General features: G+C 42.8%; 1 protein-coding gene across 6 annotated transcripts in view; it reads left to right on the top strand.

The window, feature by feature from the left end:
* Positions 1-27,702, top strand: part of map4l (microtubule associated protein 4 like) — a 145,137-nt gene that overhangs the window by 80,559 nt on the left and 36,876 nt on the right. For all 6 annotated transcript variants that reach the window (XM_034703668.1, XM_034703669.1, XM_034703670.1 and 3 more), the window contains exon 7: positions 26,960-27,306. In XM_034703668.1, the coding sequence (XP_034559559.1) occupies positions 26,960-27,306 (347 nt within the window). The remainder of the gene's footprint in view (positions 1-26,959; positions 27,307-27,702) is intronic.

The raw sequence follows: 27,702 nt of genomic DNA on the forward strand, positions 1-27,702 counted from the left end.
TGAAAAAAGCGTGATATGTCACCTTTAAGGTGATGATTTTTTGTATTGTGATTGCAGCTGAATCAGCTTTCCATCCATCCGAAGATTTGTGTGTTGCTGGATGAATGCTCTTCATTATGAGGGACTTGTTCCTTTAAGGTGCAATCATGGCAACTGGGATAATAATAGGTGTTTGGGATCATCCATCAGTGCCAGAGCATGTCGGGCTAATGAAATTGTCTTCTCTATCGATGCAGAATGATCCTAATGTGTGAACCTAACATGAGCTCTGCAATCTGCAGGAGCTCATTTAGGACACTTTAATGACAGAGCTCGACGCTGACATCACTCCTCTTTGTTACTCTCTTTTGCATAAGCCCATCCAGGTCTGTCATTCTTGCAGGTTTCATTTCATTTCTACTTCATCTGCTGTGACCAGGATAACCAAAAGTCCCTTCTTCCTTCCTTCCTTCCTGCCGCCGTGCTGCCAGTTCTGACTCACGCAGACGTAACATGAAGTGAGATGTAGAGGCTGCCAGAGGAGCTGCCAGGATTCTCTCTTTACGTTGTTTTATAATTGATGTTTTTCTTGATTTAAACTTCATTAAGTCACACCGCTCTTATTCTCAGCTCCTCGTTTAAACTCTAAATGAAGTTTCCGGTCGTGTTCTCCACTCTCTGAGACACTGATGGAGAAGAGGAAAGTTAGAAGTGGTTTATCAGGGAGGCTGTGGAGACGATGTTTTTCTCCTTGTCCTCCTTCCTTTTGCTCTTTTCGCCCCAGTCTCTATTTTTATCTCTATTGCCAGTCCTTCTACAGGTTGACACTTCTTTCTCTGTATTCATTTAAACTCCCTTTCCCACCACTTCTGTTTTTCCTCCTCCCCTTTCCTCCCTTCCTCTGTTGCCCTTCATCATCTCTCATCTTCATCTATTTCCAGACTCCTCTGTCCCTCTTGCTGCCTCCCTCAATCCCTGTATCTATATCCTCCTTCTTCATCCCTCTTTTCTCCCTCTCCCTGCTGTTTCTTCCCCTCCCTCATCCCTCCATCCTCCATCTCTTTGCCCTTTCTGTCTCCTGCATCCACGTCACGTCTTCCCCCTCTCCTGCCCAGACTCCCCGCGTCGCTGCGGCACCGTAATAATCACTGCATTGGCGAGTGCAAGGGGGGGGGGGAGGAGCGAGGGGATTGTAGGGGGTTAGGGGGGAGTGTGTGTTGTCAGGGAGACATGGGAGGCGGTTGCCGTGGAAACAAAGAGACTCAGAGCGTGAGGGATGGAGGGGGAAGAGAAGGGGTGGGATGGGTGTGACAGTCAGTGAGGTCGAAGTGTAAAAATAGAAACGCTCTGACAAGATCCTCGTCCCTCCATCCCCCCGCCGCCCCCCCCACCCACCCACCGCTCTCCTTCTCTCTCTCTCTGCTCGGCGCCGTGGGCGAGCAGCTGTAGCATCCTCTCCTCTCTGTTTCCACACGCTGATGTTCAACAACCTGTGACCTTCAACAGGAGAACTCGCAGTGACCTCTGGGATCTTTGCCCCGCAGAGATGAAGATTTGAATGTAGTCGTCAGCTGCAGCTTGGTTTTATTTTGTTTCCTGCTGTTGGATTTTATTTATTTTCTTAATGTGTCAGTCCAGCTAAAGTTTCAGTCTAAGAGATGCTTCCATTAATGATCTTATCGTCACCACTCAACCTCAAGTTTTGTAATCATTAACTTCTCAGCCGTGATTGGAGTTTGTTTATTGATTGTTTATTTATTTGCACAATTAAAATGATAGACCAAAAAAGAAGAAAGATAAATAATATACAGTTCAGGAAGAGGCAGAATACTCAGAGCTTATTTGAAGCCTCCATCCAGAATAATATTCTGATATCAAAAATGAATTAAAAAATACTAAATTGACACCACATGGCAACCTCTGGTCTCAAAACATGAAGCCCATGCGGTAGTGTTATAAACTGCAGTTCATTGAGTGTCCACTAGAGGCTGGCTGCAGAAACACTGGAAACCACATAGACACCCATTCAAAAAGACGATCTTTACAGCAGAAATAAACATGTACAGCCTGGTTCAAAAAACAGCTTGGCTACAGTAGCTAATCTCTATCGGCACACACTGTACAGGGGTGAATTTTTTTCTCACGCAACGGTTCAGAAGATATTAAGATTATGAGTTTTTGCCCAAATAAGGGCATGACTGACTTCACTGACAGGCGGGAACACATAGCCATTGGCTAGGAGGCTCAAACCCCACCTCTTCAGCATTTCCAATATGGCTGCCGCCGACGATTGGCTTCAAAACGTCTCTCAGGAACAGATGGGTGACGTCACGGATACTGCGTCCATTATTAATACAGTCTATGATTGAGACATAAAGACAGTAGTTGATACTAAAAATGAAATAACACAAAAATATATTAACAATTATTTTATTGTCATTTTTACTATGTTGTCTAAATAAAAGGACTTCTCTTGTTAAACTTGGAATCACATCTCCGGCTCTTTAAGAGGTAAAACGAACCTGAATGCCTTAACTTCAATCTTTCTTTTTCACTCATTATTTGGGTGAAATTCCCAAGCTGGTATTGCTGGCTCTAAAATCATTAAGCAGTCCCTCCAGGATTTCGCGGGATTTTTTTGTGATTGTTGCGGCCCAAAAAGCCTGATTTTGCGACAGCTTTTTGAAAAAATTGCGGTGAAAGTTGCGATTTTTTGGGGGGCTTTTTTCCCCCAATAACATCTCAGGGGCAAGTAAATATGCTAAAATACAGTTGTTTTTAGAAAACATTCTTGATGTGGCCACTGACTGTATTTTGATTCTCTTGATTCACAGAAAAATGCCATGAAAGGACTGTATTGCACATTTACGACGGTCCCTAAATGCACCTCGCAGCGACAGAGGCACAGACAGTCAGTTCACGGCACTCTGAAATTAATCTGCATCTTTGATGACTAGGAATTGATCAAAACTTACTGAATGTGTCTGATGTATCACCAAACTGGATTAAATCAAGCTGAAGACGGGAGCTTTTTTTCCGGCAATGGCTGCAACAACGTCAAACCTCAAATAGTAAACAGACGTCCCCCGGTTGTGTCTTTGTCACTAACGCACACCGGGGGTAAAAATCATCAATGAAGATGAGACAGATCAGTCCCTCCAGGAAGTTGCGATTTCGCGATCGCAACTATCAACGCAAATTCAACCAATCAGCGCGATTTTTTCACGGCCCTGCAATTTTAGACAATCACCGCAACTTTCCCGCAAATTTGACCAATTACCTCAATCTCAGCCCCTGTACGTCATCGGTTTTGTCATCAATTTGACTTCCTTGGAACATAAACATAAGTCCTCACTTGATCGGCACTTTTCAACAACAAAACACGCACAGAGAACGGGTGAAAAGAGAGAGGACAGCAGGCAGGACAAGTGACCATGACAACGTTGTTATTTATAGATTGAGGGGCTCAGTGTTAGCCTGGTCTCTACCTGCAGCAGGTGTGCTTTATGAACCAGCTCTCCTCACCTCCATGCATCTGTCTCATCTTCATTGATGATTTTTACCCCCCGGTGTGTGTTAGTGACAAAGACACAACCGGGGGACGTCTGTTTAATATTTGAGGTTTGACGTTTTTGCCATGGTTACCATAAAAAGCTCTGCATCTACAGCTTGATTTAATCCAGTTTGGTGAAACATCAGACACATTCAGTAAGTTTTGATCAACTCCTTGTCATCAAAGATGCAGATTAATTGTGTGCCGTGAACTGACTGTGCATCAGTCGCTGCGAGGTGCATTCAGGGACCGTCGTAAATGTGCAATACAGTCATTTCATGTGAATCAAGAGAATCAAAATAAAGTCAGTGGCCACATCAAGAATGATTTCTAAAAACAACTGTAATTTAGCGTATTTACTTGCCCCTGAGATGTTATTGGGGGACAAAAGCAAAAAAAAAAAAAATCGCAACTTTCACCGCAATTTTTTCAAAAAGCTGTCGCAAATTCAGGCTTTTTGGGGACGCAACAATCACAAAAAAATCCTGTGAAATCCTGGAGGGACTGACAGATGCATGGAGGTGAGGAGAGCTGGTTCATAAAGCACACCTGCTGCAGGTAGAGACCAAGCTAACACTGAGCCCCTCAGATAATAACTCTAGTATCTATAAATAACAACGTCGTCATCGTCACTTGTCCTGCCTGCTGTCCTCCCTTTACACCTGTTCTCTGTGCGTGTTTTGTTGTTGAAAAATGCCGATCAAGTGAGGACTTACGTTTATGTTCCAAGGAAGTGAAATTGATGACTAAACCGATGACGTGCAGGGGCTGAGATTAAGGTAATTGGTCAAATTTGCGGGAAAGTTGCGGTGATTGTAAAAAATTGCAAGGCCGCGAAAAAATCACGCTGATTGGTTGAATTTGCGTTGATAGTTGCGATCGCGAAATCGCAACTTCCTGGAGGGACTGATTAAGGATAAATTCTACCTTTAAAACAAAATAAAATCTGTCCTATTTCACCCGCGAGTGGGCATCTGGCAATTAATATAAATACATTTACAACATCAACAGAATTCAAAAGTACAAGATATGAATATGATGTGTATGGATACCTGTCTATGAGTATGTGGTTGAGCATAATGAGTATAGTTAAATAACAGTGGTTAAAAGTTTTTTCAAGCATCTTTTATAACATTTTAAAGACAAACAGTTTTTAGGCACATTGGAATAAATATTCCAGAATTTGGTGCCACTGAAACATATTGAGAATTGACTTGAAGTAAGACTTGAAGTGACCAGGGATATTCCTTTCACGTTGTATTTTATACAAAGAAACACATATTTGAGAGATATTGTTCTTATACATATTAAGAAGCTGGAATGTCACGCTGGTTCTTTTTTTAAAGCTTTCAAGCACCTGAGTGATTCATTGTTGTCTTTACACTCACTGCCCCTTCAGTACATGCTAACAGCCAAAGCTTCTGATTGAGCTTGATTCCTGACTTAACAGAAGCACTTAACAAAACATTACTTAACCCCCCATAGCAATCACAAAACAGGATTATCTATCAAATGGAAGTAAGACACAATAAAAGGTTTAAATCCATGAACTGTACATGTCAGTACTGAGACTGTGAAAGTCCAAAGTGTATGAGAAAGGGGGGCACAGTGTTGGACTTTTGAAACACGTGTTGGAAGGTAAAGAACAGCCACACTTTGAGCCCTCTCTCTCTCTAATGGACGGTTTAACTGCTCCATATGATATAAATTATCTTTGGTTATTAAACAGCTTTCTTATTAATCACCTGGCTGTGGTAAATACTTGATTCTGATTGGACAAAACCGCATAATAACAGTAATTAATTCTGAATAGCAAGGCAATGCCAGGGACAACCTGATCACGCACGTCAGAAAAGAGTCCAGCACATGTAGAGGTTATGATTTCACCTCTTCCTGTTGACAATGTGGCTTAAATGCTTCTGATAGCATATGTAACAACATTTAGGATATTTTTGACATCACTGTCTATATACCTGGAGAGGACAGGAGGACAAGAGGAAACAAGGGGAAGACCAAACTCAAAGAAACAGACACGAAGCAGCCACAAACTGCAGCACAGTGTGAGCTTTGGCAAAGATACAGGACTGTGTGAGTGAGAAGAAAAAGCCAACAGAGACCTTTTACAGGTGCTACCGTTATTTACCGTGATTAAAAATATTCAGTTTAGTGGGATTGATTACAGAAAAGCAGGAAAATGTTAAGACTTGAACATGAATGAGGAAGCAGGCTGATAAGAAAAACATTGCTATGGATGCGCTGCCAACCATCAAATCCGAGTTTTTTCAAGCTGCATAAAAATAAATGAATAAATAGATATCTATTAGTGTTCATGCAGAGCTGTCTGCTGGTCCCTGTTGCTCTGTGTTTACATCAATCAAATATCTACACTGTCGGAGTTTCACCATAAAAAAAACATTGATGTGCAAAAAGCAGCAGAGACGCCAAAATAAAGAGTAGAATAAATATCCAAATGAGCAGCAGAGACATCAAGCTGAATCGCATTAAATTCTGCCAACTATGAAACTATGAATGTAGATTCTGTCTCAGGTGCTGAAAGAAAGCCTCCCTGATTCTCCTCATCCACCCACAAACCACACCTCTCTGTTGTCTCCATCAGTCAACAGGCCTGTAGCAAGCTAATGTGTGGTTGTACACTGGCCTGATTTTTATGACACATTATTGTGAAATGATTTAAAACTGAGCAGACATTTTGACAGCAGGGGGAAAGAAAATCAAAAAGTGGCTTCTCTGGATCCAGCTGGAAGGAAACTGACATCAGCAGGAGTATCATCCAGTAAAGGTCACTGCCACAGGCTCTCTGACATGACAGCTCTTATCCAAGGAAGTCTTGGATCTCCACCAGCTAGACCATTTTGAATCGGGTTTGTTTCATAATCACATTATGATTAAAGTTTGAGAATGACAGGCAGTAAATTAGTTCAAACCATTTCACTGCTTTAACCTACAAACCTGCTTCTCTGTTTTTAAGAGCCACCTCTAAAGGTGCTTTTTAATCGCAGGAACTTTCCCCAGGAACTAGTGACCTTTTGAGGAACTATGCATGTTTTGACAGCAGGAACCAGGGTCTAAATTTAGTTCTTGGGTATTAAATCTCCCTCTGAAAAGCCCTTGCTTGGGGAGTAGTACTTTACAAAGGTCAAGGAACTTTTGGGGGCGGGGCCTGCAATGCTGAATGTTTTTTAAATGTAAGTATTTTTATTTCAGCTGCCATCCACAATAACATTTCACTCACTTGATTTAATAACTCTTTATCGTCGTCTTCTCTGAGCCTGATAGCACAAATGCATCTCTGTCAGCTCCTGGTGTTACAGTCTGAAGAGTGACCCTGTAAACTGGAGACCTTCAGCTGAACATATCAGTGTTTGTAGAGTTTACAACAGCTGTTGAAACCCAGAGGGAGTCCTCAGGAATGCATCCTTGTTTTGTTTTCATTAAAATGTCATAAGATCCTCTTCAGATTAGTATTTAATGATCACTAAAGATGTTTGTGAGGGAAGAAAGTCACCAATTAACAGGGTCGCTATTTAAACCAAAACACCAGTCGATCACTTCCATGGCCTTTAAAATTGCTTTTAATCGAGCATGCAAGGTATTTTAAAACGTCTTTGCTCGTGTTCGTCTTATTCCAAGCGTTGATTCAGTTAACCATCTGCAATGTCATAAAGCATCATGAAAAACAGCACAAGAGTAATCTCCTCCGTGCTAACAGGCTAACTGTAGTGTAGTACCTGAAAAAGCTGGCCTGTCTGTCTCCTTCTTTGGCATCATCTTTGTTGAAAGGCCTCCGTCTCTTTCTTACTGCCCTCTACTGGTCTGGCGATGTAGTGCAATAACTTGTTTCTTCATCCGTCATTGGTCTGATTTGCATAATCTCCGCTGGACTTTGGGCCTTGGAGGAAATGCAGACAACAATTGGCCACAGGAACCATTTAGTCCCTGGAAGAGTAGTTCCTTTAACTAAAGGTTCCTGGTACTTCTGCTCAAAAAGCACCTTAAGTTTGAGTCCAACTTAGACAGAAGCAGCGTCTGGGTGAAAACTGCCCACTCTTTTGAAGTCTATTGTGAGTGAACAATGGTCCAATGTCTTCCTCCTGTGCTCTCCGGCTGCTCCTCCGGCTGAGGTTACAGCAGACAACTTGTTAATGGAGGATTACGTAATAATACTCATTCATTTTCAGTCATGCCTGACAAGCTGCTCTTGTTATTTTGGCTCAGGCCCCCAGTGATTCGGGGTGAAGTGGGGCCGCTGTGAGACAGTCATCTGTCATGTGCAGTGAGAAACTTCAGTGTCGGTTCAGATCAAATATTTTTGTCTAACATTTGTGGAAAACGATGTGTCAAAGGAAGGTTCCTGACACACGGATGGCTCGTGGACAGTCGTTTCCTCAGTATGTAGAGAGTTTTCATCAGTGTGACACATGTTGTGGAACATGACTCTTAATCTGTCTTCAAATGGAAAAGGATCCAGTTCAGTCTGGGTTAAAAGAAAAGGTTAATATCAGTCACATTAACCTCAACATAGCTTCATACTGGGAGGCTTTATAAGGTGATTTAGATGGGATTGGAAATGATTGGATGTTTAAAGGGGCAGCAATACCAAAGGGCAACATTACAGTCCAGTAATCTTAGATGTAGAAATGAAGGAAAGGAAGCATGACTCCGACCATGGTGTTTTGTTTTAACACGCCTTCCTCTGCTCTTCGGGTATCATCTGCTGCAGACACTTCTCTGTCTGAAACAGCCGCAGGTCTTAATCACAGCAGTAACAGCACAGGTGTGGTGGATGACGTAAATGATGGCTCACTTCTATTAAAATGCCTCAGGACTCTTCTCCATGAGCAAATATCAGAACCCCAGGACTTACCCAAGCTACTGGAACGCACACAGAGCTTATCCTTTGCTTTTCCTGCCACAATATGTCAAAAGGATTTGTGCCAGATGTTCTCTGCAGTGTTTTTACACTTAGTGCATGCCAAATAGTTTTAAAGGAGCTCTATTAAAAATGGTTTTGGATGACTGAATGGACAGTCAATAAGGGGCCATACACCTCACCTTAAATTAGAATGATGTTGCTTAATATCACCATCCTATAAGCCAACAAAACAGGTGAGATCCAGTGACCAAAACATCAGCTGGTTAGAGTTTAAAAGGTTCCCGTGCACATATCATGCTCACTGACGGCTCTGCTGCAGAGGGACTTCAAAACAAACTAAAACATTAAGTTGACTGTAAAGAGCTAATCCTTGGAAAACAGCATCTTTCCAACAATCCAATGTCTGTCATGTACCAACTAGCTCTTGTCTTTGTGTTCCTCTCAACTGTGAATATAGGTTGTAATAAAATGTGAAGTTAAGCTTGTTTTAATTCACTTTCTGTGTAAGGCCTACATGGGTAAAGTTTGCATAAAGGTCCATGAAATGCAGTAGAAACAAATGACTATATCTTTATATTTTTGTAACTATTGTATTGCTCTGAAATCAACATTTCAAACTGTGTTTATCAGTTTGTAAGAAATTGATTTGAGCTGAAATGTACTGAACTGCAAAAATCAAATCAAGTTTAGTTTTTCTCACTGTAAGGTGTTACAGTTCTTACTTGAGATCCATGGATTTTCAGTTAAATTCAAGGCTGTTTCGAATAAGGGTCCCCAACCCCCCACCCCCGTTTTTGGTTTTGGATCGGAAGGTCTAGGGTTCGATACGAGGTCCTGCTGCCACACGTTCCAAATTGTCCTTGGGCGAGACACTTTATCCAGAACTGCCCCGGGTGCTGTGCCATCCATGTGTGGATGTGATCAGTCAAAACTGATGGGCTCTACATCGCATAGCAGCCATTTACCATTTACTCGGTAGTCCAGGATATCCCACAGATGCTCAATCAGATTAAGACCTTGGAACTTGCTGTTGTGTTCCTCCAGGCCACCTTCTCTCATTTCTCTGCAGTCCAGCTCTGAAGCTCATTGTAGGCACTTGCGGTTGATGGACAGGGTTAGCATGGTCACCCTGACCAGTCCCCGGTTTCGCAGTCGCATATGTAACAAACCTGAGATACACAGATGGGCACATGTCACTTTTTGTAATCCCAAGTCAAGTCTCAAGCCTCTGAGAGCCAAGTCCCAGTCCAGTCTGAGGTCTTTGAGGGCATTAGTGAGTCCAAGTCAAGTCTCTTATAGTTTCATTAAATGACAACATTAGTATCCTCCAAATGTTAACTCAAATATAAGTTTAACATTTACTCTCTTTGTGCTCCGTTTTTGGTCTCCTCCAACTCCTGAAGAAAACACTGTGTCTCATGGATGTGTTTTATATCAGGGGTTCAAACATGTTTGACTGATATGTTTGACATAGTGAAAGTTAGAAACACAAACAAACATGAAATGTACGTGAAGGAGGCGGGCAGAACGGCAGAACGGGATTTGATTGGTTTCATAATTTGGCTCCTGCTGGCAGGGATTGGTTGGTGTTTTCCCAGGTTTACTCCGGCTGTAGATTGCAGCTTTTTTTCACTCTTTTTTAAGAACACATTATGTATTAATTACCATCGGGACATAAAGATCATTCTAACCAGTATAACAAAAAGTGTATCTAAAGCTGACAACCAACCCCAGCTTTAACTTTTTCAGCAGAGAGAGCCTTGACCTTTCTGCTGATTTACTTGTTTTTCCTCCTTTGACCACTTCTGGTCAGCACCGCTGACCTGGAACATCCCACCAGAGCTGCAGTATCAGAAATACTCTGACCCAGCTGTCTAGCTATCACAGTTTGGTCCTTGTCAAAGTCACTCACATCCTCATTCTTACTCATTTTCTCTGTTTCTGACACCAACTTCAAGGAAAAAAAATGTTCACTTGTTGCCTGATGTGTCTCATCCACTGACAGGTAACATTGTGAAGAGATGATCTTGCTCTAGCTGTCAGTAGTGATGATGTTATGGCTGATTCCTGTACAAACTCTGCAAAGTGACAACGTGAAGCGTGTGTATGAATGGTAGTGAAGGCACAGATACGTGCACACAGCGTCATCTCATGACGTCAATGTGGGGACGTCAAAGTATGTGTTTTTGTTGTCTCTCTTTTTTAAATCTTGTGGAGGGTTGGAAGGAGACAAAAAGAATCAGAGTGATTACAGCTTTCAGAGACGTCTGACTAAGCCTTTCATGTGTGTCTCACTCTGTATCAACATGTGAAAAGCAGCTGTCATATGGTGGCTGAGTAACTGTGGCAGCCATTGATCTGTGCTCGTATGTGTGTGTGTGTGTGTGTGTGCATGTGTGTGTGTGCCACTTTGCATCTGTTTGTGCCATGTCTATATGTGTAGTATGTCTTTGCACACTTGTCGCTAGGGGATGGATACTGAATTTTGCTTCAGCGAATGAGGGAGTATTCCGTGCTGTCATGTGACTGTGTGATGTCAGATAGAGAGAGAAAAAGAGAGAGAGAGAGAGACAGACACAGAGAGAGAGAGAGAGAGAGAGAGAGAGAGAGAGAGAGAGAGAGAGAGAGAGTAAGGTGCAATTTAGCCCCACAGCTGATCCGTGCAGTGCTCAGAGAGAAGCCGAGACAACCAGACACGCACACATTCACTCTCACTTGCACTTCTCTTACCTCGCCTGTAAACACACACACACTTGCACACACATGCACTTTGCATACATCCATGCACTTTGCACACATCAGCATTGCTGCACACACACAACTCAGAGGTACCACTTTAAAAGAGAGGATGCATGTTTTTCATTACTTTCCAAGCTCATAACACTTTGGATACTGAGGACGTCTCTGCCAGCCCGGAAGGACTAAAACAGGATACGGAGAAAACTGAAGACGAAGTTCAAGAAGATTTAAAACTTACCAACAAGAAAGCAACTAGCAGAAAACAGAAGAGACCTGGTGTAAAGAGAAGACAGGAGGACCTGTCAACAGAGAGGGAGTATGTCCTTCCTGTCTGGCGCTCCCTGGCAGAAGCCGGGTATTATTAGTGGCAGCAGCGGGTACGGACAACCATCCAGTGGGCTTCAACAGCAGCAGCAGCAGCAGCAGCAGCAGCACAAGTCTCCCAGTACCCCCTCAGGTGCCAACATCCCTGCGGCCCCGGCCTCATCCTCTCTGTCATCCCCAAGCCCGGCCTCTGACCGGCACAGTGGCTGGCACTGCCAAGACCAGATGGCACCAGGGGGGCAGGCTGCCACGGCAACACAGGGGGGGTCAAAAATAACTTTGACAGAAGAGGAGGGGAAATTAGGGCAAAGCCGAACTGATGCCACTTTGTCTGGGATGGAGGTTGAGGTGCCAGGAATGCCTAGCCGAAAGATGCCAGTGCTGAAGATAGAGGGCGAGGAATCCGGAGGGGGGAGGCCATGGGAGGATGGACACAGGGTGGGGGGGTCAGGGGGGTCACTTGGGAGTGCGGGACAAAGCCCCAGCAGCCCCTTGTCCTCCCACTCATCCCCTTGCTCTTCAATACCTTCCCCGTCGATCTCACCAGGGAGGTCTTTTCCAAATCCTGGGCTACAACGTCAACCAAACCTTAAAGAGGAATTTTACATACAGGGGTCTCAACTGTCTCTCCAAGGCCAGGGCTCGCTTTCTCCTTCCAAACAGGCCCCATCAAGCCAATCAAGCCCTCGCTCCACTGGAAGCCCCAAACCAAACCCAGGCAATAAAAAGGAGGAGAAGAAAGGTGTTGCATCCTCCTCTACCTTTGGAGGCATCCTTCAAAGTGTGAAAGATGATTCAGTTCCAGTTCTACCTGGAAATCAGACTCTCAAGCCATCTGTAGGAAAGCAAAGTGTTGATACCCACTCTGGTAGTTCCCCTACAGCAGGCCTACCTACAGCTGCTGTCGAGGTAGGTCGAGTAGCGGGGAGTGGAGGGGAAAGGAACAACTCAAGCCATACTGATCAGGGGAGGACGGGAGCCGCGGTCCAAGGCCCGTCACAGAACGTAAACCGTGGCGTTGAGGACGGGAGAGTGGGGTCGTGTGATACCTTAAGCAGAGAGACCAAAACAAGTCAAAACATCGAGCTGCCTCAGAGGACAGCGGTAAGACGAGCGATGTCTGACTGCTCACACCTGTCTGTTCCCCTGATGCTGGCCGGGGCGTACCCCACCGGTTTGGGAGGTCAATCAGGAATGATGCATACTCCGCCAAATTTCGCCCTCCTAGGAACAACTTGCCCACCCAGGGCGCCGTACCTACACGCGGCCGTCCGACGCTCTTACACGGTCACGGACGGCACGGACGCTGCGGTCGCAATGGCGACAATGATGTCATCCCCACTAATGACAACACCTGTAATGCCCTCATCTCCACCTCCTAAGAGGCACCATGGAAGCTGTGAGACCAGTTTTTTACTTGCTGTTCCTCCGCCTTCAGGAGCGTCAACAATCAGCACGCAGGAGAGCAAACTGACCACGATGGGTAAGAGTTTCTTCTTGTGTGTGTGTGTCGGTAAATTACGGACTCTTCAGCTAGCTAATTCTTGGAAACAACCGCTACCAGGGACGTGACCCTCACTATTCATGAATCAAAGCACACAAAAACTGCTCCCCAAGATTCTCCTAGTCGCGATACTGCTAAGTTATAGTCAACCATTCATTCATAAACACTGATGCTATGTAGTTTGAGTTCTTCCCAGAGCATAGATCACTAGAAGCAGAGGGTTTGGCTTTGGTAGATGTGTTCTGAAAGCCTGGATGAACTCTTTCCTGTAGTTTGTAATGTTTTCCTCAGCTGGTTTGAACATTTGTAAGACTGGCCTTAGCTATCACTCAGTTCCCGTGATATATCATATTAGCCCAAGAACACAATCGCTAAAAGTAGTCACACCATCACTAATGCCCGGTGTTTTTTACCCAATATAATATACCCAATAAAAAGTACTTGTCATCAAAATATATCAAAATATGACAATACATGACAAAATAGACAAGTGCTCTTTTATTCTAAACTGTGCCATGTCTAACAAAATGAAAAAAATGTATCATGGGGGGACCCTATAAAAATTCAGAAACACTGACGCTATCTAGTTTGAGTTCTTCACAGAGCATGGATCACTAGAAGCAGAGGGTTTGCAGCAGATTGGCTTTGGTAGATGTGTTCTGAAAAGCCTGGATGAACTCTTTCCTATAGTTTGTGATGGTTTCTTCAGCTGGTTGGAACATTTGTAAGACTGGCCTTAGCTATCACTCAGTTCCCTTGATATATCATATTAGCCCAAGAACACAATCGCTAAGAGTAGTCACACCATCACTAACGCCCTGTGTTTTTTACCCAATATTATATACCCAATAAAAAGTACTTGTCATTAAAATATTACAATACATGACAAATTAGAGTAGTGCTCTTTTATTCTAAATTGTGCCATGTCTAACAAAATGAAAAAAATTATCATGGGGGGACCCTATAAAAATTCATAAACACTGACGCTATCTAGTTTGGGTTCTTCACAGAGCATAGATCACTAGAAGCAGAGGGTTTGCAGCAGATTGGCTTTGGTAGATGTGTTCTGAAAAGCCTGGGTGAACTCTTTCCTGTAGTTTGTGATGTTTTCTTCAGCTGGTTGGAACATTTGTAAGTCTGGCCTTAGCTATCACTCAGTTCCTGTGATATATCCCCTTTTTTATTACCTCAAATAAGCTCAATGGAGGCACCAAAGTGTATTCAGGTGGGCTCTGTTTATACAACATAATCTCTCATTTCTGTAACTATGATTACAGTAAAAGTCTTTATTTAGCAGGGAGTTGTATTTAAGTAGTGGTACTGTTCCTGCGTTTAATCACGCTCTGCCGTCGTGTTCCTGAGATATAAATGTCATGACTATACTGCTGAGATTGTTAGTGGCTGCGTATCTTTTCTTGTCCTTTATGTCTCTTCACTTCACTCGAGCACACGTCGCAATCCAGGGAATCACAGCTTAATTACGCTCGGCCAAGTAAAGGTTGTTAGCTGTTCCTTCGTTTCTAACTTTAGCCTTTTGCCTGAAAAGAGGCTGCTACGCTGCGGGTTGCCACTTAATTGGAAAGCATGTATCGTTCTGTGGTTGGGTACAGAGAGTGGACCCTGGAAACTCATCGTTTCAGTCTTGATGGGAGATACTCCCACTGTGGCCACACCGTCATTAAGTACCTGTGATAATCCATTGTGTTTCTTTGTGTTTCTCAGAGTTTTATCTATCCTTCCTGATCTCAGTTATGCAGGATTTATGTTACCTTATGGAATTTATACCAAAACAGGCTTTAACAATAACATTTATTCATAGTTATAAACAACTTTTATCACCTTCTCTTTCAAAAATGTAAATTTTTGGACACAATGCAAATATTAGCATTAGCATATTAGCATTAGCTATTGCAGCAAATCAACTAGATGACATATATTGCTCATTTAAAGAGAGTTAAGTGTGCGTGTTACATACATAGAGCTGGGCGATATTGAAAAATGTGTTATCACAATAACATTTTTCATATCAGTCATTATCGATAATTTTCACGATAAATATCAAATCATTCTTTCAAATCATTTTAAAGGCAAATTTGTTCTCCTGAGTGAAAGTTGAAGAAAAGAGACGGTTTGTTAGCTTGTACCTGAGATTTAGTCATGTAGTAAATAGCGAAAATATCTTAACTCATGAAGTTTAGTGGCCTTTCTTGTTGAGCATGTTTTCACTGTGTTGAGCTGGTAGGTTTTGCATTTTCAGCTGGGTTAACGTCTTTAAGCCCCGCCTACCTCTCACCCTGCAACATGATTGGCTGTTCCATGCCGACTTCTACTTCTGTTCAATGTTGGGTGGGAACTAGCGTTTCAGACACACTTCCTATACAGTGGTTGGGGGGGGGGTGTAATCACAGGTTTAAATATATCAACATTTAGTTTTATCATACATTTGTTATATTTATATTGAGAAAAATGATATCACAGCAATTATCCTTATGGTTTTATCGCCCAGCCCTATACATCAATCAATCAATCTTTATTTGTATAGCGCCAAATCACAACAAACGTTATCTCAGGACGCTTTTACAAACATAGGAGGTCTAGACCACTCTATGTCAAATTATGAACAGAGACCCAACACCAAGACAGGGTAAGACTCAGTCTTACCCCACCTTAATCCACCATGAGCATTGCACATCGCATTATTTAGCTAGTTACAGTGGCGAGGAGAAACTTCCTTTAACAGGCAGAAACCTCCAGCAGGACCAGACTCATGTTAGACAGCCATCATGCCTCGACTGAGTTGGGTCTTGAAAGAGGGATAGAGGGGAGTAAGAGAGAGAGGTGATAGTGATGAGACGAGTAGTAGAAGCTGTTGCCGCTGGAGTCCAGCACGTCTGCAGCAGGAGTCTCAGAGGAATCTACGAGACAAGGGAGCTCAGGGACTCCAGAAAGGTCTATGGTTAAGTAACTTTAATGGGACAGGAAGAGTTAAAGTAAGTGATGAAGGAGTTGGGGGGAAGGGGGTGAGCTAGGATCCCAGTGTGTTAGTGCGCCAGTTCCCCCGGTAGTCTAGGCCTATAGCAGCATAACAAAAGCTGGTCCAAGCCTGATCCAGCTTTAATTATAAGCTTTATCAAAAAGGAAAGTTTTAAGCCTACTCTTAAAAGTGGAGAGGGTGTCTACCTCCCAGACCTTGACTGGTGGATGATTCCAAAGGACATACGTTAATAAAAAGAGTGTTAAAGGTTATGAGATGGACCATTACTGAACCTGGAGGTCACAGGGAGCAGCATGAAGCTTTCTATATTTGATTAAAGTGTATTTGATTGCATGTTCAAATCAGCTGATAACGGCTCACATGGATGCTAAGGAGCTGATATTCAGCCATGGTTGTTCTGACATACATTTTACAGTCATTATGCACAGACAATAGAAACATGTCTAAGCTGCTGGGAAACATCTAGCATCATGGCACATAATATAAGAACCACATTTATGATAGGTCTTTGCAGCACTAACTGTGGGCTCTAAGTCTGAGCTCAAAAATGAATGCACGGATTGAAAAAAAGTCAATGTAAAAAATGTTGATGTCCTGGTTTCCATTTGCTTTGAGGTTTCAACTAATCAATATTTTATTTTGACATTAAAATCATTAAGAATAATTATAAAACAAACGTCCAACCAATGCTTCTTGGCCAACTTCTCCTCAAGTAACTGCGTACTCGAGCAGCTGCTTCCATGCAAATGAACAACCACAGCTTTTGTGTCATGGTAGACATTGGCCTTCTCTGCAGCATCAGGGACGTCAAATGAGTCAGACGTTAACATCACTCTCACTTTGTTTGGAGGTGATGAGCGCTGTGTTCGGTTGACTTGATACAAGTGCACAGAATGAGGCTGGTGTTGGTGTTCATGATCTCAAAGGTTGATGCTCTTTGAAACGTCCTCTGCCCTTCTAAAAGGGGGATTTAATGAGACATATCAATACGCGTTGGAAAATGTGTTTTTTCATCATCACTGTGTTGCATTTCTTATTAAGAGGATCACACAGAAATAATCATATCCTTGTTTTTTATGATGTTCTTTGAAATGATGATTTGATGAGTTCTAGGACAAACCCAGAGGACATTCTGGGAAGATGAGGTTGATGTTGATTTACCAGAAAGAGAAAGAAAGGAAAGTATAAGAGCTGACAGGGGATTGCAGTGGAACAAGCTTAAGGCTTGGAGTTTAAAATAAAGGCTGATTTGGAGTATTGACATCTTTTATGCGGCTCAGTTGAACAAAGATGATTAGATAGAGAGCATACATGAATGTTTTTTTATGCCGTGCATGTGTTTCGGTTTTCTATCCTTTTATTTTCTGCCTCAGAAGTGATTATCAGTCCATCCAGCTGTGTGCTCTGGTTTTCAGACTGCAGGACAGAAAAGCAAGGACATTGATTAGACATTGACTGTACTCATTCAAATATAGAGCAGCTATTTCCAGCATTATGTGTCTGTGTGTGTGTCTGTGTATGCGTCTGTGTGTCTGTGTGTGTAGGTGAAGCGCTTCAGCTGACGTGAATCTTCCATATTTGAAAAGCGCACACCCACACACGGACACACTGACAGTAGACAGGGAGTCTGCAGCTTCAGGTGTGTGGTGTTTTTTTTCATTTCGCACAGAAATAGATCCCTGCAGCACAAAAATATTCACACATGCACAAAGAAGTACACAGCTGTAAGGGGAGGGGGGAAGGGGAAGTGTGAGACTCAAAGCTTAGGCAGGAAACTGAAAAATCAAACAGTAATAAAACACAACTAATTAAACTGACAGATGGGCACAGCAGCACGCAGGTTTTACTTCACAGAGCCCACCGTGTTATTCTGGAACAGTGTTGGACTCAGTGGCACATCTAGACAAATGAATCAGCACAAAAATCAGAGAACAGTGACTCTCCATTTCAACATGCAACTCTGGTTGCCCAGAGGAAAATTGTACTGCTCAAGGCTTTCTCTTCTAAGTCTCACTTCAGCCTCATTCAAGTTTCAAATTGTTCTCATTCGTTTCTCATCTGTTTCTCCTAAAATTCACTAGGAGAAATAGTTGAGACCATGACATGAGTCTTATTTGAGACTTAAATGAGAGATCTCATTAATGGCTAATTTTCTTGTCTTTTTTAAAAATATATTCTTGGCCTTTTTGCCTTTATTTGACAGGACAGCTGAAGAGAGACAGGAAATGTGGGGAGTAGTGAGCGGGGGAAGACATGCAGGAAATGGTCGACCGGCCAGGAATTGAACCAGCGCATGGCCGTGGGAAGTAGGGGTGCTGAGGGTGCTGCAGCACCCACTGTTGGAAAAGGCATCACAATTTTTTCTGAATGCATAAATAAGTTGAAATAAATACATTAATTAACAGGGTTTTTTTTAAATCATTTTCATTGTATTATTTTCTGAAAATGTAATGCCTGAGGAATATTTACTTGTAAGACGTAAATAATAATAATAATAATAATAATAATAAATTTTATTTAAAGGCACCTTTCTCGGCACCCAAGGACACCGCACAGATAGATAGATAGATAGATAGATAGACAAATTTACATTAGAGGAAACAAAATCAAAGTCAAAATGAAAACAATATAAACTAACAAAGTGGTAAGAAAAAGAATAGAAACAAGAATGACTGCAATTGGAGTCAGACGGAGTAAGCGGTTTTGAACAGATATGTTTTGAGTTGTGATTTGAAATGGGGGAAAGAATCTGTGTTTCTGAGTTGAGGTGGCAATGAGTTCCAGAGACGGGGAGCAGAGCGGCTGAATGCTCGGCTCCCCATAGTGGTGAGACGGGCGGAGGGGACAGACAGGTGTATGGAGGAAGAGGATCTGAGGGAGCGGGAGGGAGTGGGAACATGGAGGAGGTCGGACAGATATGGGGGGGGGGCGAGGTTGTGGATGGTCTTGAATGTTAACAGGAGGACTTTGAACTGAATACGGAACTGAACAGGGAGCCAGTGGAGCTGTTGGAGGACAGGAGTGATGTGGTGGATGGAGGGGGGTTCGGGTAATGATACGGGCAGCTGAATTCTGGACCAGTTGGAGTTTATGGAGGGATTTGTGAGGGAGGCCGAAGAGGAGAGAGTTGCAGTAGTCCAGACGGGAAGTGACAAGGCTGTGGACAAAGATGGCGGCAGTGTGGGGGGTGAGGGAGGGGCGGAGACGATTGATGTTACGAAGATGGAAGTAGGCAGTCCGGGTGATGTTATTGATGTGTGATTGAAAGGATAATGTGCTGTCAAGGATGACCCAGACTCTTAACCTGGGGGGAGGGTGAGACGGAGGAGTTATCAATGGTGAGGGAGAAACTGTTGGATTTGGATAGAGTGGATTTGGTGCCAATGAGGAGAACCTCGGTTTTATTACTGTTTAGTGTAAGGAAATTTAGGGTGAACCAGGTTTTTATTTCAGAGATGCAATCAGTGAGGGAGGTGGGCGGGAGAGTGGACGAGGGGTTAGTGGTGAGGTAGAGCTGGGTGTCATCTGCGTAACAGTGGAAGTGAATGTTGAATTTGCGGAAGATATTACCGATTCATGAAAAGATGAGCTCAGGCTCTTTCTTTGCTCCATCTGAGCTCATCTTTTCATGAACATTTATAGTGCCCTGCAAAATTAAGATTTCAATGTAATTGTCCACAAACTTACAATTCTCATTAAAACATTTGAACCACTTGCAAGATCAGCTATTTAGATGTCAAATGATCTCTTCTTTGACTTCACAGTATGGTCCTTCCTTTACAAGTCTGTTTGGAACAAAACAACTTCACAAAGATTTAGTGGATTTGAGAGAAATTGCAAAAGATAGAGATTTCATACCAGGTATGACAGACCATTTATTTAAAATATGGGCTGCAAAAGGGCTGACCAGATTTAGCCAGATTATTACAATTAAAGGGTTGGATTCTTTTGGGCGCTGGTGGCCTAGCGGTCTAAGCGCCCCACATGCAGAGGCTGCAGTCCTCGTTGCAGGGGTCGCCGGTTCGATTCCCGGCAGGTTGTCCACTTCCTGCATGTCTTCCCCCGCTCACTACTCCCCACATGTCCTGTCTCTCTTCAGCTGTCTTGTCAAATAAAGGCAAAAAGGCCAAAAATATATTTAAAAAAAGAGAAGAAAATTAGCCATTAATGAGATCTCTCATTTAAGTCTCAAATAAGACTCAACTATTTCTCCTAGTGAATTTCAGGAGAAACTGATGAGAAACGAATGAGAACAATTTGTAACTTGAATGAGGCTGAAGTGAGACTTAGAAGAGAAAGCCTTGAGCAGTAAAATTTTCCTCTGGGCAACCAGAGTTGCATGTTGAAATAGAAAGTCACTGTTCTCAGGTTTTTGTGCTGATTCATTCATTCATTGCTCCATCTGAGTTCAGCTTGAGACACAAAAACTGAGTCTGACTAAAACAAATGGATGAGGTTAGACTGAGGCAATTGAGAGAGCTCCCTGATTTCTCCACCTGAGCTCAAAAGGAGTCACAACACTTGAGACATACCTGAGAATCATTTCAGACTTTGACCAGATCTCCTTTTGAACTGAAAGGGAGACTAAGCTGAGACGTTTTCTGGAGGCAAGAATGAGAAACAGGAGACATAAGCTATCGTCTCATTTTGCTTTCAAACAGATCTCATTGTTGTCTAGGAGACAGAAATGAAACACTTTTGAGATCTCCTCTCTAAATTTCATTTCCTATGGTTGGTGGTGGCTTAAGCTTGGGGAAAATTCTTGCCCTGTCATTTGCAGGCTGCCCCCCCAAAAGCTCAAGGGATGTTCTGCAGAACAAGATGCATGAGAGCAGCAGCCTCCATGGAGGGCTTTACTGTTCTACCTCATTTGAAATTTTTGACGAGTGAGTTTGTTACATAACGCTTTAGGATTATTACTCTGTTTATGTAAGAGATTTCAATCCCAAAATCGGATTTAATTGAAGGATTAAAAACTTAAAGAAAGTTCAATGCTAATGATGTTTTAACAAGTCAAAACCAGCTCGGCTCTTTCGCTGCAGCAATGTCACCGAGCATGAAATCGGTCCCTGAGCAGAAAGTCACGTGGATTATTCCTGTTTTATCAGTCTGTGTATTGATTGTCCTGTCTGCCCCAGTGGTATTTGGATAGCTATCATGCTAGGCAGTAAGAGCTATAGCGGTCAATAATCCATCTGGGTTTATGTGTGCAATGTGTGTGCGTGTGCGTGCCAAGACGGCCCCTGCAGTGAAGTATTCCTGCACGAGTTCCACGTCCGTGTATGTTAGTCATGCTCTGATTTACGTGGCAGTCAACCCGCTCTCTGCTTCTTTCTCTGACGCTCTTACACAAACACACACCAGCACACACACACACACACTGACACACACGCACAGTTGGTTGCCAGAGGCTGTGTATTGTAGCGTGGTATTAGATGGATCCAGTGTGTTCTCAGCCAGCAGTTTCATGTTCGATGAGTCACATTGCTGGTGTTGGAGGGCGGTGATACAGCGATGAAAACTACTGTAGCATGAGAAATAACACCAGCAGTTTGAAGCTGCGCTAACAGCCTAATAATATTACATCCTCAAATACAGTATATATTTAATTAGTTAGTTTGGAGTCTTTGAAATGCTTTAGACTTCATTTCTTTGTAGAATATGGACGATAATAATCAAAGTCATTGCACTGCAGACGTGGATTCTTGATGTCTGAGGCTGTTTGGTTTGTAGTGTTTCTTGAAGTGGTTGAAGGCTGTGTTTTTTTTTTCAACATGGGCCTGAAGACAGAAAAATCATTTGAAAAATTGGATAATTAAAGGCACTGTGAGGAGTTTCCATCGTTTGTTGATTCTGGTGACTCCTTTGGACACACCTGCAGTGTTTTTATTCCACACAATAACATCACACACATCTGTGATTCACTTGATTTCTTTTTCCTTTCATTCGTTCTATATTTTTTGTATCTGAGATCCTCTGGCAGTGCTCTGCTAGCTGTTCCAGGGACCCGACTGAAAACCAAAGGGGACAGGTTTTTTTCAGTCAGGGCTCCTTCACTCAGGAACAAGCCTGCCAGAGGAGATCAGACTTGCAGAATCAGTCCCTTGTTTTATGTCATTATGAAGACACACTTTTACAGAAAAGCTTTTATTGTGTGATTTTATTTAATTTTAACTCTGTTTTTAAGGGTCTGTTTTATAAGCTTGCATGCTTTTTAATTTTTATTTCATTTTATTTTTTATTGCTTCATTTTGCTTTTCACTTCTTCTTGTTTTTAAAGCCCACTGTGAAGCACTTTGTCACCTGTATTGAAAAGTGCTATATAGATAAAGTATTTAAAAAATATATATTATCATTATTATTATTATTAAAGTTGTTTATGAGCGAAGCATCCAGCTGAAAGTCTCCAGTTAACAGGGTTGCTGTTTAAACCAAAACACCGGCCGACCTCTGCACATGTCAGTGTTTGTGGAGTTTACACAGCTGTTGAAACACAGAGGGAGTTCCTGGGAATGCAAACTAGTTTAGTTTTTATTAAGATTTCAAAATATCCTCAGCAGATATTTAATGATGGTCTAAAGACGTTTATGAGGGATGCATCCGGCTGAGAGTCTCCAGTTAACAGGGTCGCTGTTTAAACCAAAACACCGGCCGATCTCTGCCACGGCTTTTTGAGTTCAAAAGGATTTTAAAGCCGTGTTGAAACGTCTTTGCTACTCGTGCTTATCTCCTCTCACGTGTTGATTCAGTGAATCCATCTGTGATGAATTATAGCACCATCTAAAACAGCGCCAGCTGAGTCTCTTCATGCTAACAGGCTAACTGTTGTGTTGCTCATAATGATACCTGCCTGTCCGTCTGCTTCTATGTTGTCATCTGTGATGAATGGCATTCGTCTTTGTTTCACTGCCCTCTACTGGTCTGGTGGTGTAGTGCATTTACTTTTTTCCCCCTCCATACGTCACTGGCCTGATTTGCACAATCTACCCGGGACTTCAACCCGTGGTCGAAATGCAGACAACAACATTGGGGGCACAGGAACTGTTTAGTTCTGGGGGCTAAAAGACCCTGGAACTCTTGGTTGAAATGCACCTTTGCAGGCTTTATTGACACATCCCTGAAGAGAAGAATGCTGTCTCATGTTTGGACCTTACCCAGAGTTTGGTCTGACCACCTCACTTCTTATTCTGCTGTTCTGATTTTAAACTTCTGAATTATCTTACGACTAAAAGTCTCTCAACACCTGGATGATCATTTTCTTTTGCAGTAAGGGATTATACTTAAGAGCTTGTGACAATAATAGATACATAAAGGACAAAGATACACTGCAAAATACACCATGGACATATTTTTAGATGCTTCCTTTCTGTGGAGTTACACTGATTACATTAATGCACACTTTCTCTGACAGACATCAAAATCAGTCAGGACCTAAACACCGCCAGGAATCTTAGAATTAAGGACATTAAAATTCATGGAGCAAGTTAGTGTCACGGAGAGGATTTGCAGCTGCAAGCAGGCGATGAGTTTGCATTGACACCAGCTTAACTTTGCAGGAACTGACTCCAGCCTGATTAAACACAACACAGAAGTAGTCTTCAGGAATAGATGGAGAATGCAGGAGGATATCCAAACTCCTAATGAGTACCTCTGACTGCTACCTTCAGGAGCACACACGTGCCACACATGTGAGAGGAGCCTCTGAGCTCATTATCATAGCTTGTGTCTCATTCGGGCTCCAGACTGTGTGAGTTTTGCGGTAACAGTTTAGAGTGAGATAACAAAATGCAGCTTGTTAGTTTGCAGCTTAACTTCTAAAGGGAGCGGGTCCATGTCCTGTACCTCACAGCTCAGCAGCAGCAGCAGCGTGGAGTCCGTTAGTGGAGCAGTTACCAAACAGCAGACATCAGAGGAGAGGGAAACGAAGGGGGCATTAGGGTCCAGCGAAGTCTGGCGTGTCCACTGTCACTGTTACATAAGGGATGTCTTGGTGGCAACAAAGAGCCCCTGTCTCTAACACCCGTCCATCACCCCTCCTCCATCTTCCTGTCATGCTCTCATCTTCTCTCCTTCTCTCTTGCTCATCCCATGAATCAGCTGTTGGCAGCTTTTGGTCTTGCTTGCTCAGTTTGACCTAATGCTTCGTCTGTGGAGGATGAATGTCCCAGGTCGGTGTTTTCATAAACCTGGCACACAGATGAAGAACTCTAAAAGGACACCTACTTTTTAGATCCACATTTTTTTTAAAACCAAAACTAAACAGAACAACAAAACACATCAGCTTAGTCTGATTATCTGGCTTTGGTTTGAATATGTAAATATTGACACAATCACACATGTTGGAATGAGCACATAGACAACAACGCTCTGATCAGCAGTGGTGGTTCTGGGGAGGGGCCAACAGGGGCCAGTGCCCCTGTAAAACTGAACCTGGACCCCCCTGTGCCAGGGTTAAATGTGTCCCTCTGACAACACCCTTGGCCCCAGCCTGCCCCCCCCCCCCCCCCAGTAAAATTGGTCTACAACCACCACTGCTGATCAGAGGTCTGAAGATAAAGGATGTCACTCAGGTGACTAATAACTGTTTTGTTTAGTCTGTTGCAGTGTTTTTGGAGAATTCCTCAATGAAGACATTGTTGTGGGAAGATTGTTCCTGCCAAGAGTCATTCGTCTTGCCTGTTCGTCTGTATTGTGGGAACGTTTTGGTTGGGAGTCCGCCGTAGTAGCTGGGCACCACCATAGACTGTTAAAATATGGACGTAGTATCCGTGACGTCACCCATCTGTTTCTGAAGAGCTGTTTTGAAGCCAATCGGCTGCGGCAGCCATATTGCTGCTGTCGAGCGATTGTGACGTAAAGAGGCAGGCTTTGAGCCTCCTAGCCAACAGCTGCAGTGTTCCTGCCTGTCAATCAAGTCAGCTGTGCCTCTCATTGGAAGACTCGTAATCTAAATATCTTTGAAGTCGCCGCGTCAGAAAAAAATTCACCCCCGTACAGTGTGTGCCGATCGAGAGATGAGCTATCCAGACTACACTCGTCTTTTGTACCAGGCTGTAAACATGTTTATTTCTGCTGTACAGATCGTCTTTTTTGAATTGGTGTGTACGTGGTTTCTGGTACATCCAGAACCAGCCTCCTGTAGACATATTTCTCAGGTTGTTTAATCCTCCAGAAAATATTTGTTTTGTGTGTTTGGTCTCAACGACTGGCGATGAGTTTTCTGCAAGACAGCAATTTAGTCATTGTAAAAATGACGTTTCCTCAAGAGTAAGACGGGCGATACAAGAGGGAAGTCTTTAGAACGGGCTAACTGTGATTGTCTAGATGCTATAACAGGAGCTTGTCAATCAGAGTATGATTTTAGTAATGTGTGTCCTCCGTTTGGTTAAAATCTTGATGCTATAGAACTAGTGTTGTAGTCAAGACCACATCAACCGAGACCAGAGTGCACAGAGACCAAGACACGACCAAGACATTTAGGGATCGAGACTGAGTCAAGACCAAGACCAAGGCAGGGCAAGACCGAGACAAGACCAAGACAAAATATCAGGGTTCCCACGCGTCCTGGAAAACCTGGAAAACAGTTGACCAGTTTTCCAGTCCTTGAAAACACCTGGAAAATGGGAGAAAACGTAAAATTTCCTGGAAAATTATTCCAACATGACTGTGCGCTATCTAACAAGGTTAAAAAAAACACATCCCCATTCAACATCTGTGGCCATTTTTGTCATTCAGATCTATTTAGGTCATTTATGCACTGATCCTCTGATTATTATTATTATTATTTATTTCAGTGAGGCAGCTTCCAGAGTCCTTTGCAGGCTCTTTTGTTTTTTAATTAGCTCATTTTATATTTTTTGAGAAGAGAGAAAGCTGAGATGAGAGTTGGCCATCATTGTTACTTGGTTGCACTCATAAAGTGCTGTACATCTGTGGTTGCATTATTCTATAATTAATTTGCCATCATTTTTAAGCATGTAAGAGATGATTTCATCTAGCCATAGACTGCACGTCTTTCAATGTAGACTTCCACTGAGAGGAACATATTAGACTATTTAGGAACTAAATTAGGAACTCAGTTTAGACTGTCATACCAGCTTGATCATCACTGAAAATGTCCTGGAAATGTCCTGGAAAATGATCTCTGGAAAAGAGTGGGAACCCTGAATATATTAATGAAAAATCCTTATGAGAGTTAACAAAATAAAATACTTCTGTTTCTTTGATTTAAGTTTGCTTTAAGTACAATTAACAGCAACAAACAAAGTTTGGTTTTATCTTTGTTGCCTTTCTTCTGACTCGCTGTGAGAGCCTTTTGGCTCCTTAAGTTTTGTTTTGGTCGATGTTAGTTTAACTTTAACTTTAGATTAGAGTTGAAACTGTGTTTACTGTTGCCTGTGATCTCAGGAAAGGTAGGAGGTCGTAGCGGTAAATGGGCAAGATTGTTTTGTGGAGGCTTTCTTTCCTAATTAGTTGTGCATTTTTGATTTTCTTTAGATAATATTTGTAGTGTTTTAATCTGATGGGTTATAGGTGTTGACACAGAGTGCATCAGTTGTGGTCCTTACCAGTCTGGATATAAAATACGGAGTTCGCCCAGTCCGATACCGAGACGAGACTGAGACCTCAAATAAGTGGTCTCGAGACCGGTCTTGAGACCAAGTTTGGTCTCGAGTACTACAACACTACTATAGACTCAGAAAAATTTAGATTGCATTTTAGAATCAACCAGTTTGGTTCTCAAACTTCATGTGACTTCCCAATCCATCTTATATAAATCTATATCTTTGTCTTGTTTCACCTCAGATGTGATAAATGTTGTGCATCATCTTAAGTTGTTAACTTTAATTTAGCATTTTTGGAATAATGCTCATTTAAGTTTGTGGTAGTATAGAATAATAAAGTGACTTAAAATCAATCTTTTGAATCCGTTTTTTCTAACAGCTTTGACATTTCTTGTTTCTCTCACAGTGAAATCTGACAACAAGGACAAACAGGAGAAGACAGACTTCATGTCCAGCAAGACGGACAAGATCGATACGTTTGACAAGAAGGAGAAAGAAGAGCAGCAGAAGAAGGACAACCAGAAGATCGCCAAAGACGACGAAAAGATGGAGAAGATGAATGCAGAGAAAAACAACAAAGCCAACGAGAAAGCCGAGAAAGTGGACAAACCGGAGAAGACCAACAAAGACGAGAAGAAGGAGGAGGAGAAGAAGCCGGCTGAGAAGAAGGAGGAGAAGGGAGGCAAAGGGACAGCCAAGTCTCCAACAGGGAACAGTGGCAAGACCCTGCCGAGCCCTGACAGCAAGGGCAAGGTGGGTCACTCACACATACACCCACTAACACGCAGATACATCCGTACATACGGAAGTGTGCTGTTCATACTTCCCACTGCTTCAGAGTCCGGTGGTTACAGAAACAGCCCGGTCACACAAAGGTCACAGCTCCGAACTCTGCCACAGCTTGATGCTCCAACAACAGCTTGCTGCTAGAGTGTCCTTGAACTGGACACACAAACACTGCCTGTCTGCTTACACACACACACACACACACACTCACAGGTGCTCAGGCTGGTGCAGCAATGGCACAGGCATCACCAACCTGAGTCATTGTTCTGCATCTGGTACTTGAGTGTGGGTGTGTGCATATGCATGATTATTGTGTGCAGTGTCAGTGGATTAGTCCTTTGAGAGAATAACAGTTACATGTTG

The sequence above is a fragment of the Notolabrus celidotus genome, chromosome 15 (genome assembly GCF_009762535.1).
Source record: "Notolabrus celidotus isolate fNotCel1 chromosome 15, fNotCel1.pri, whole genome shotgun sequence".
NCBI lineage: Eukaryota > Metazoa > Chordata > Actinopteri > Labriformes > Labridae > Notolabrus > Notolabrus celidotus.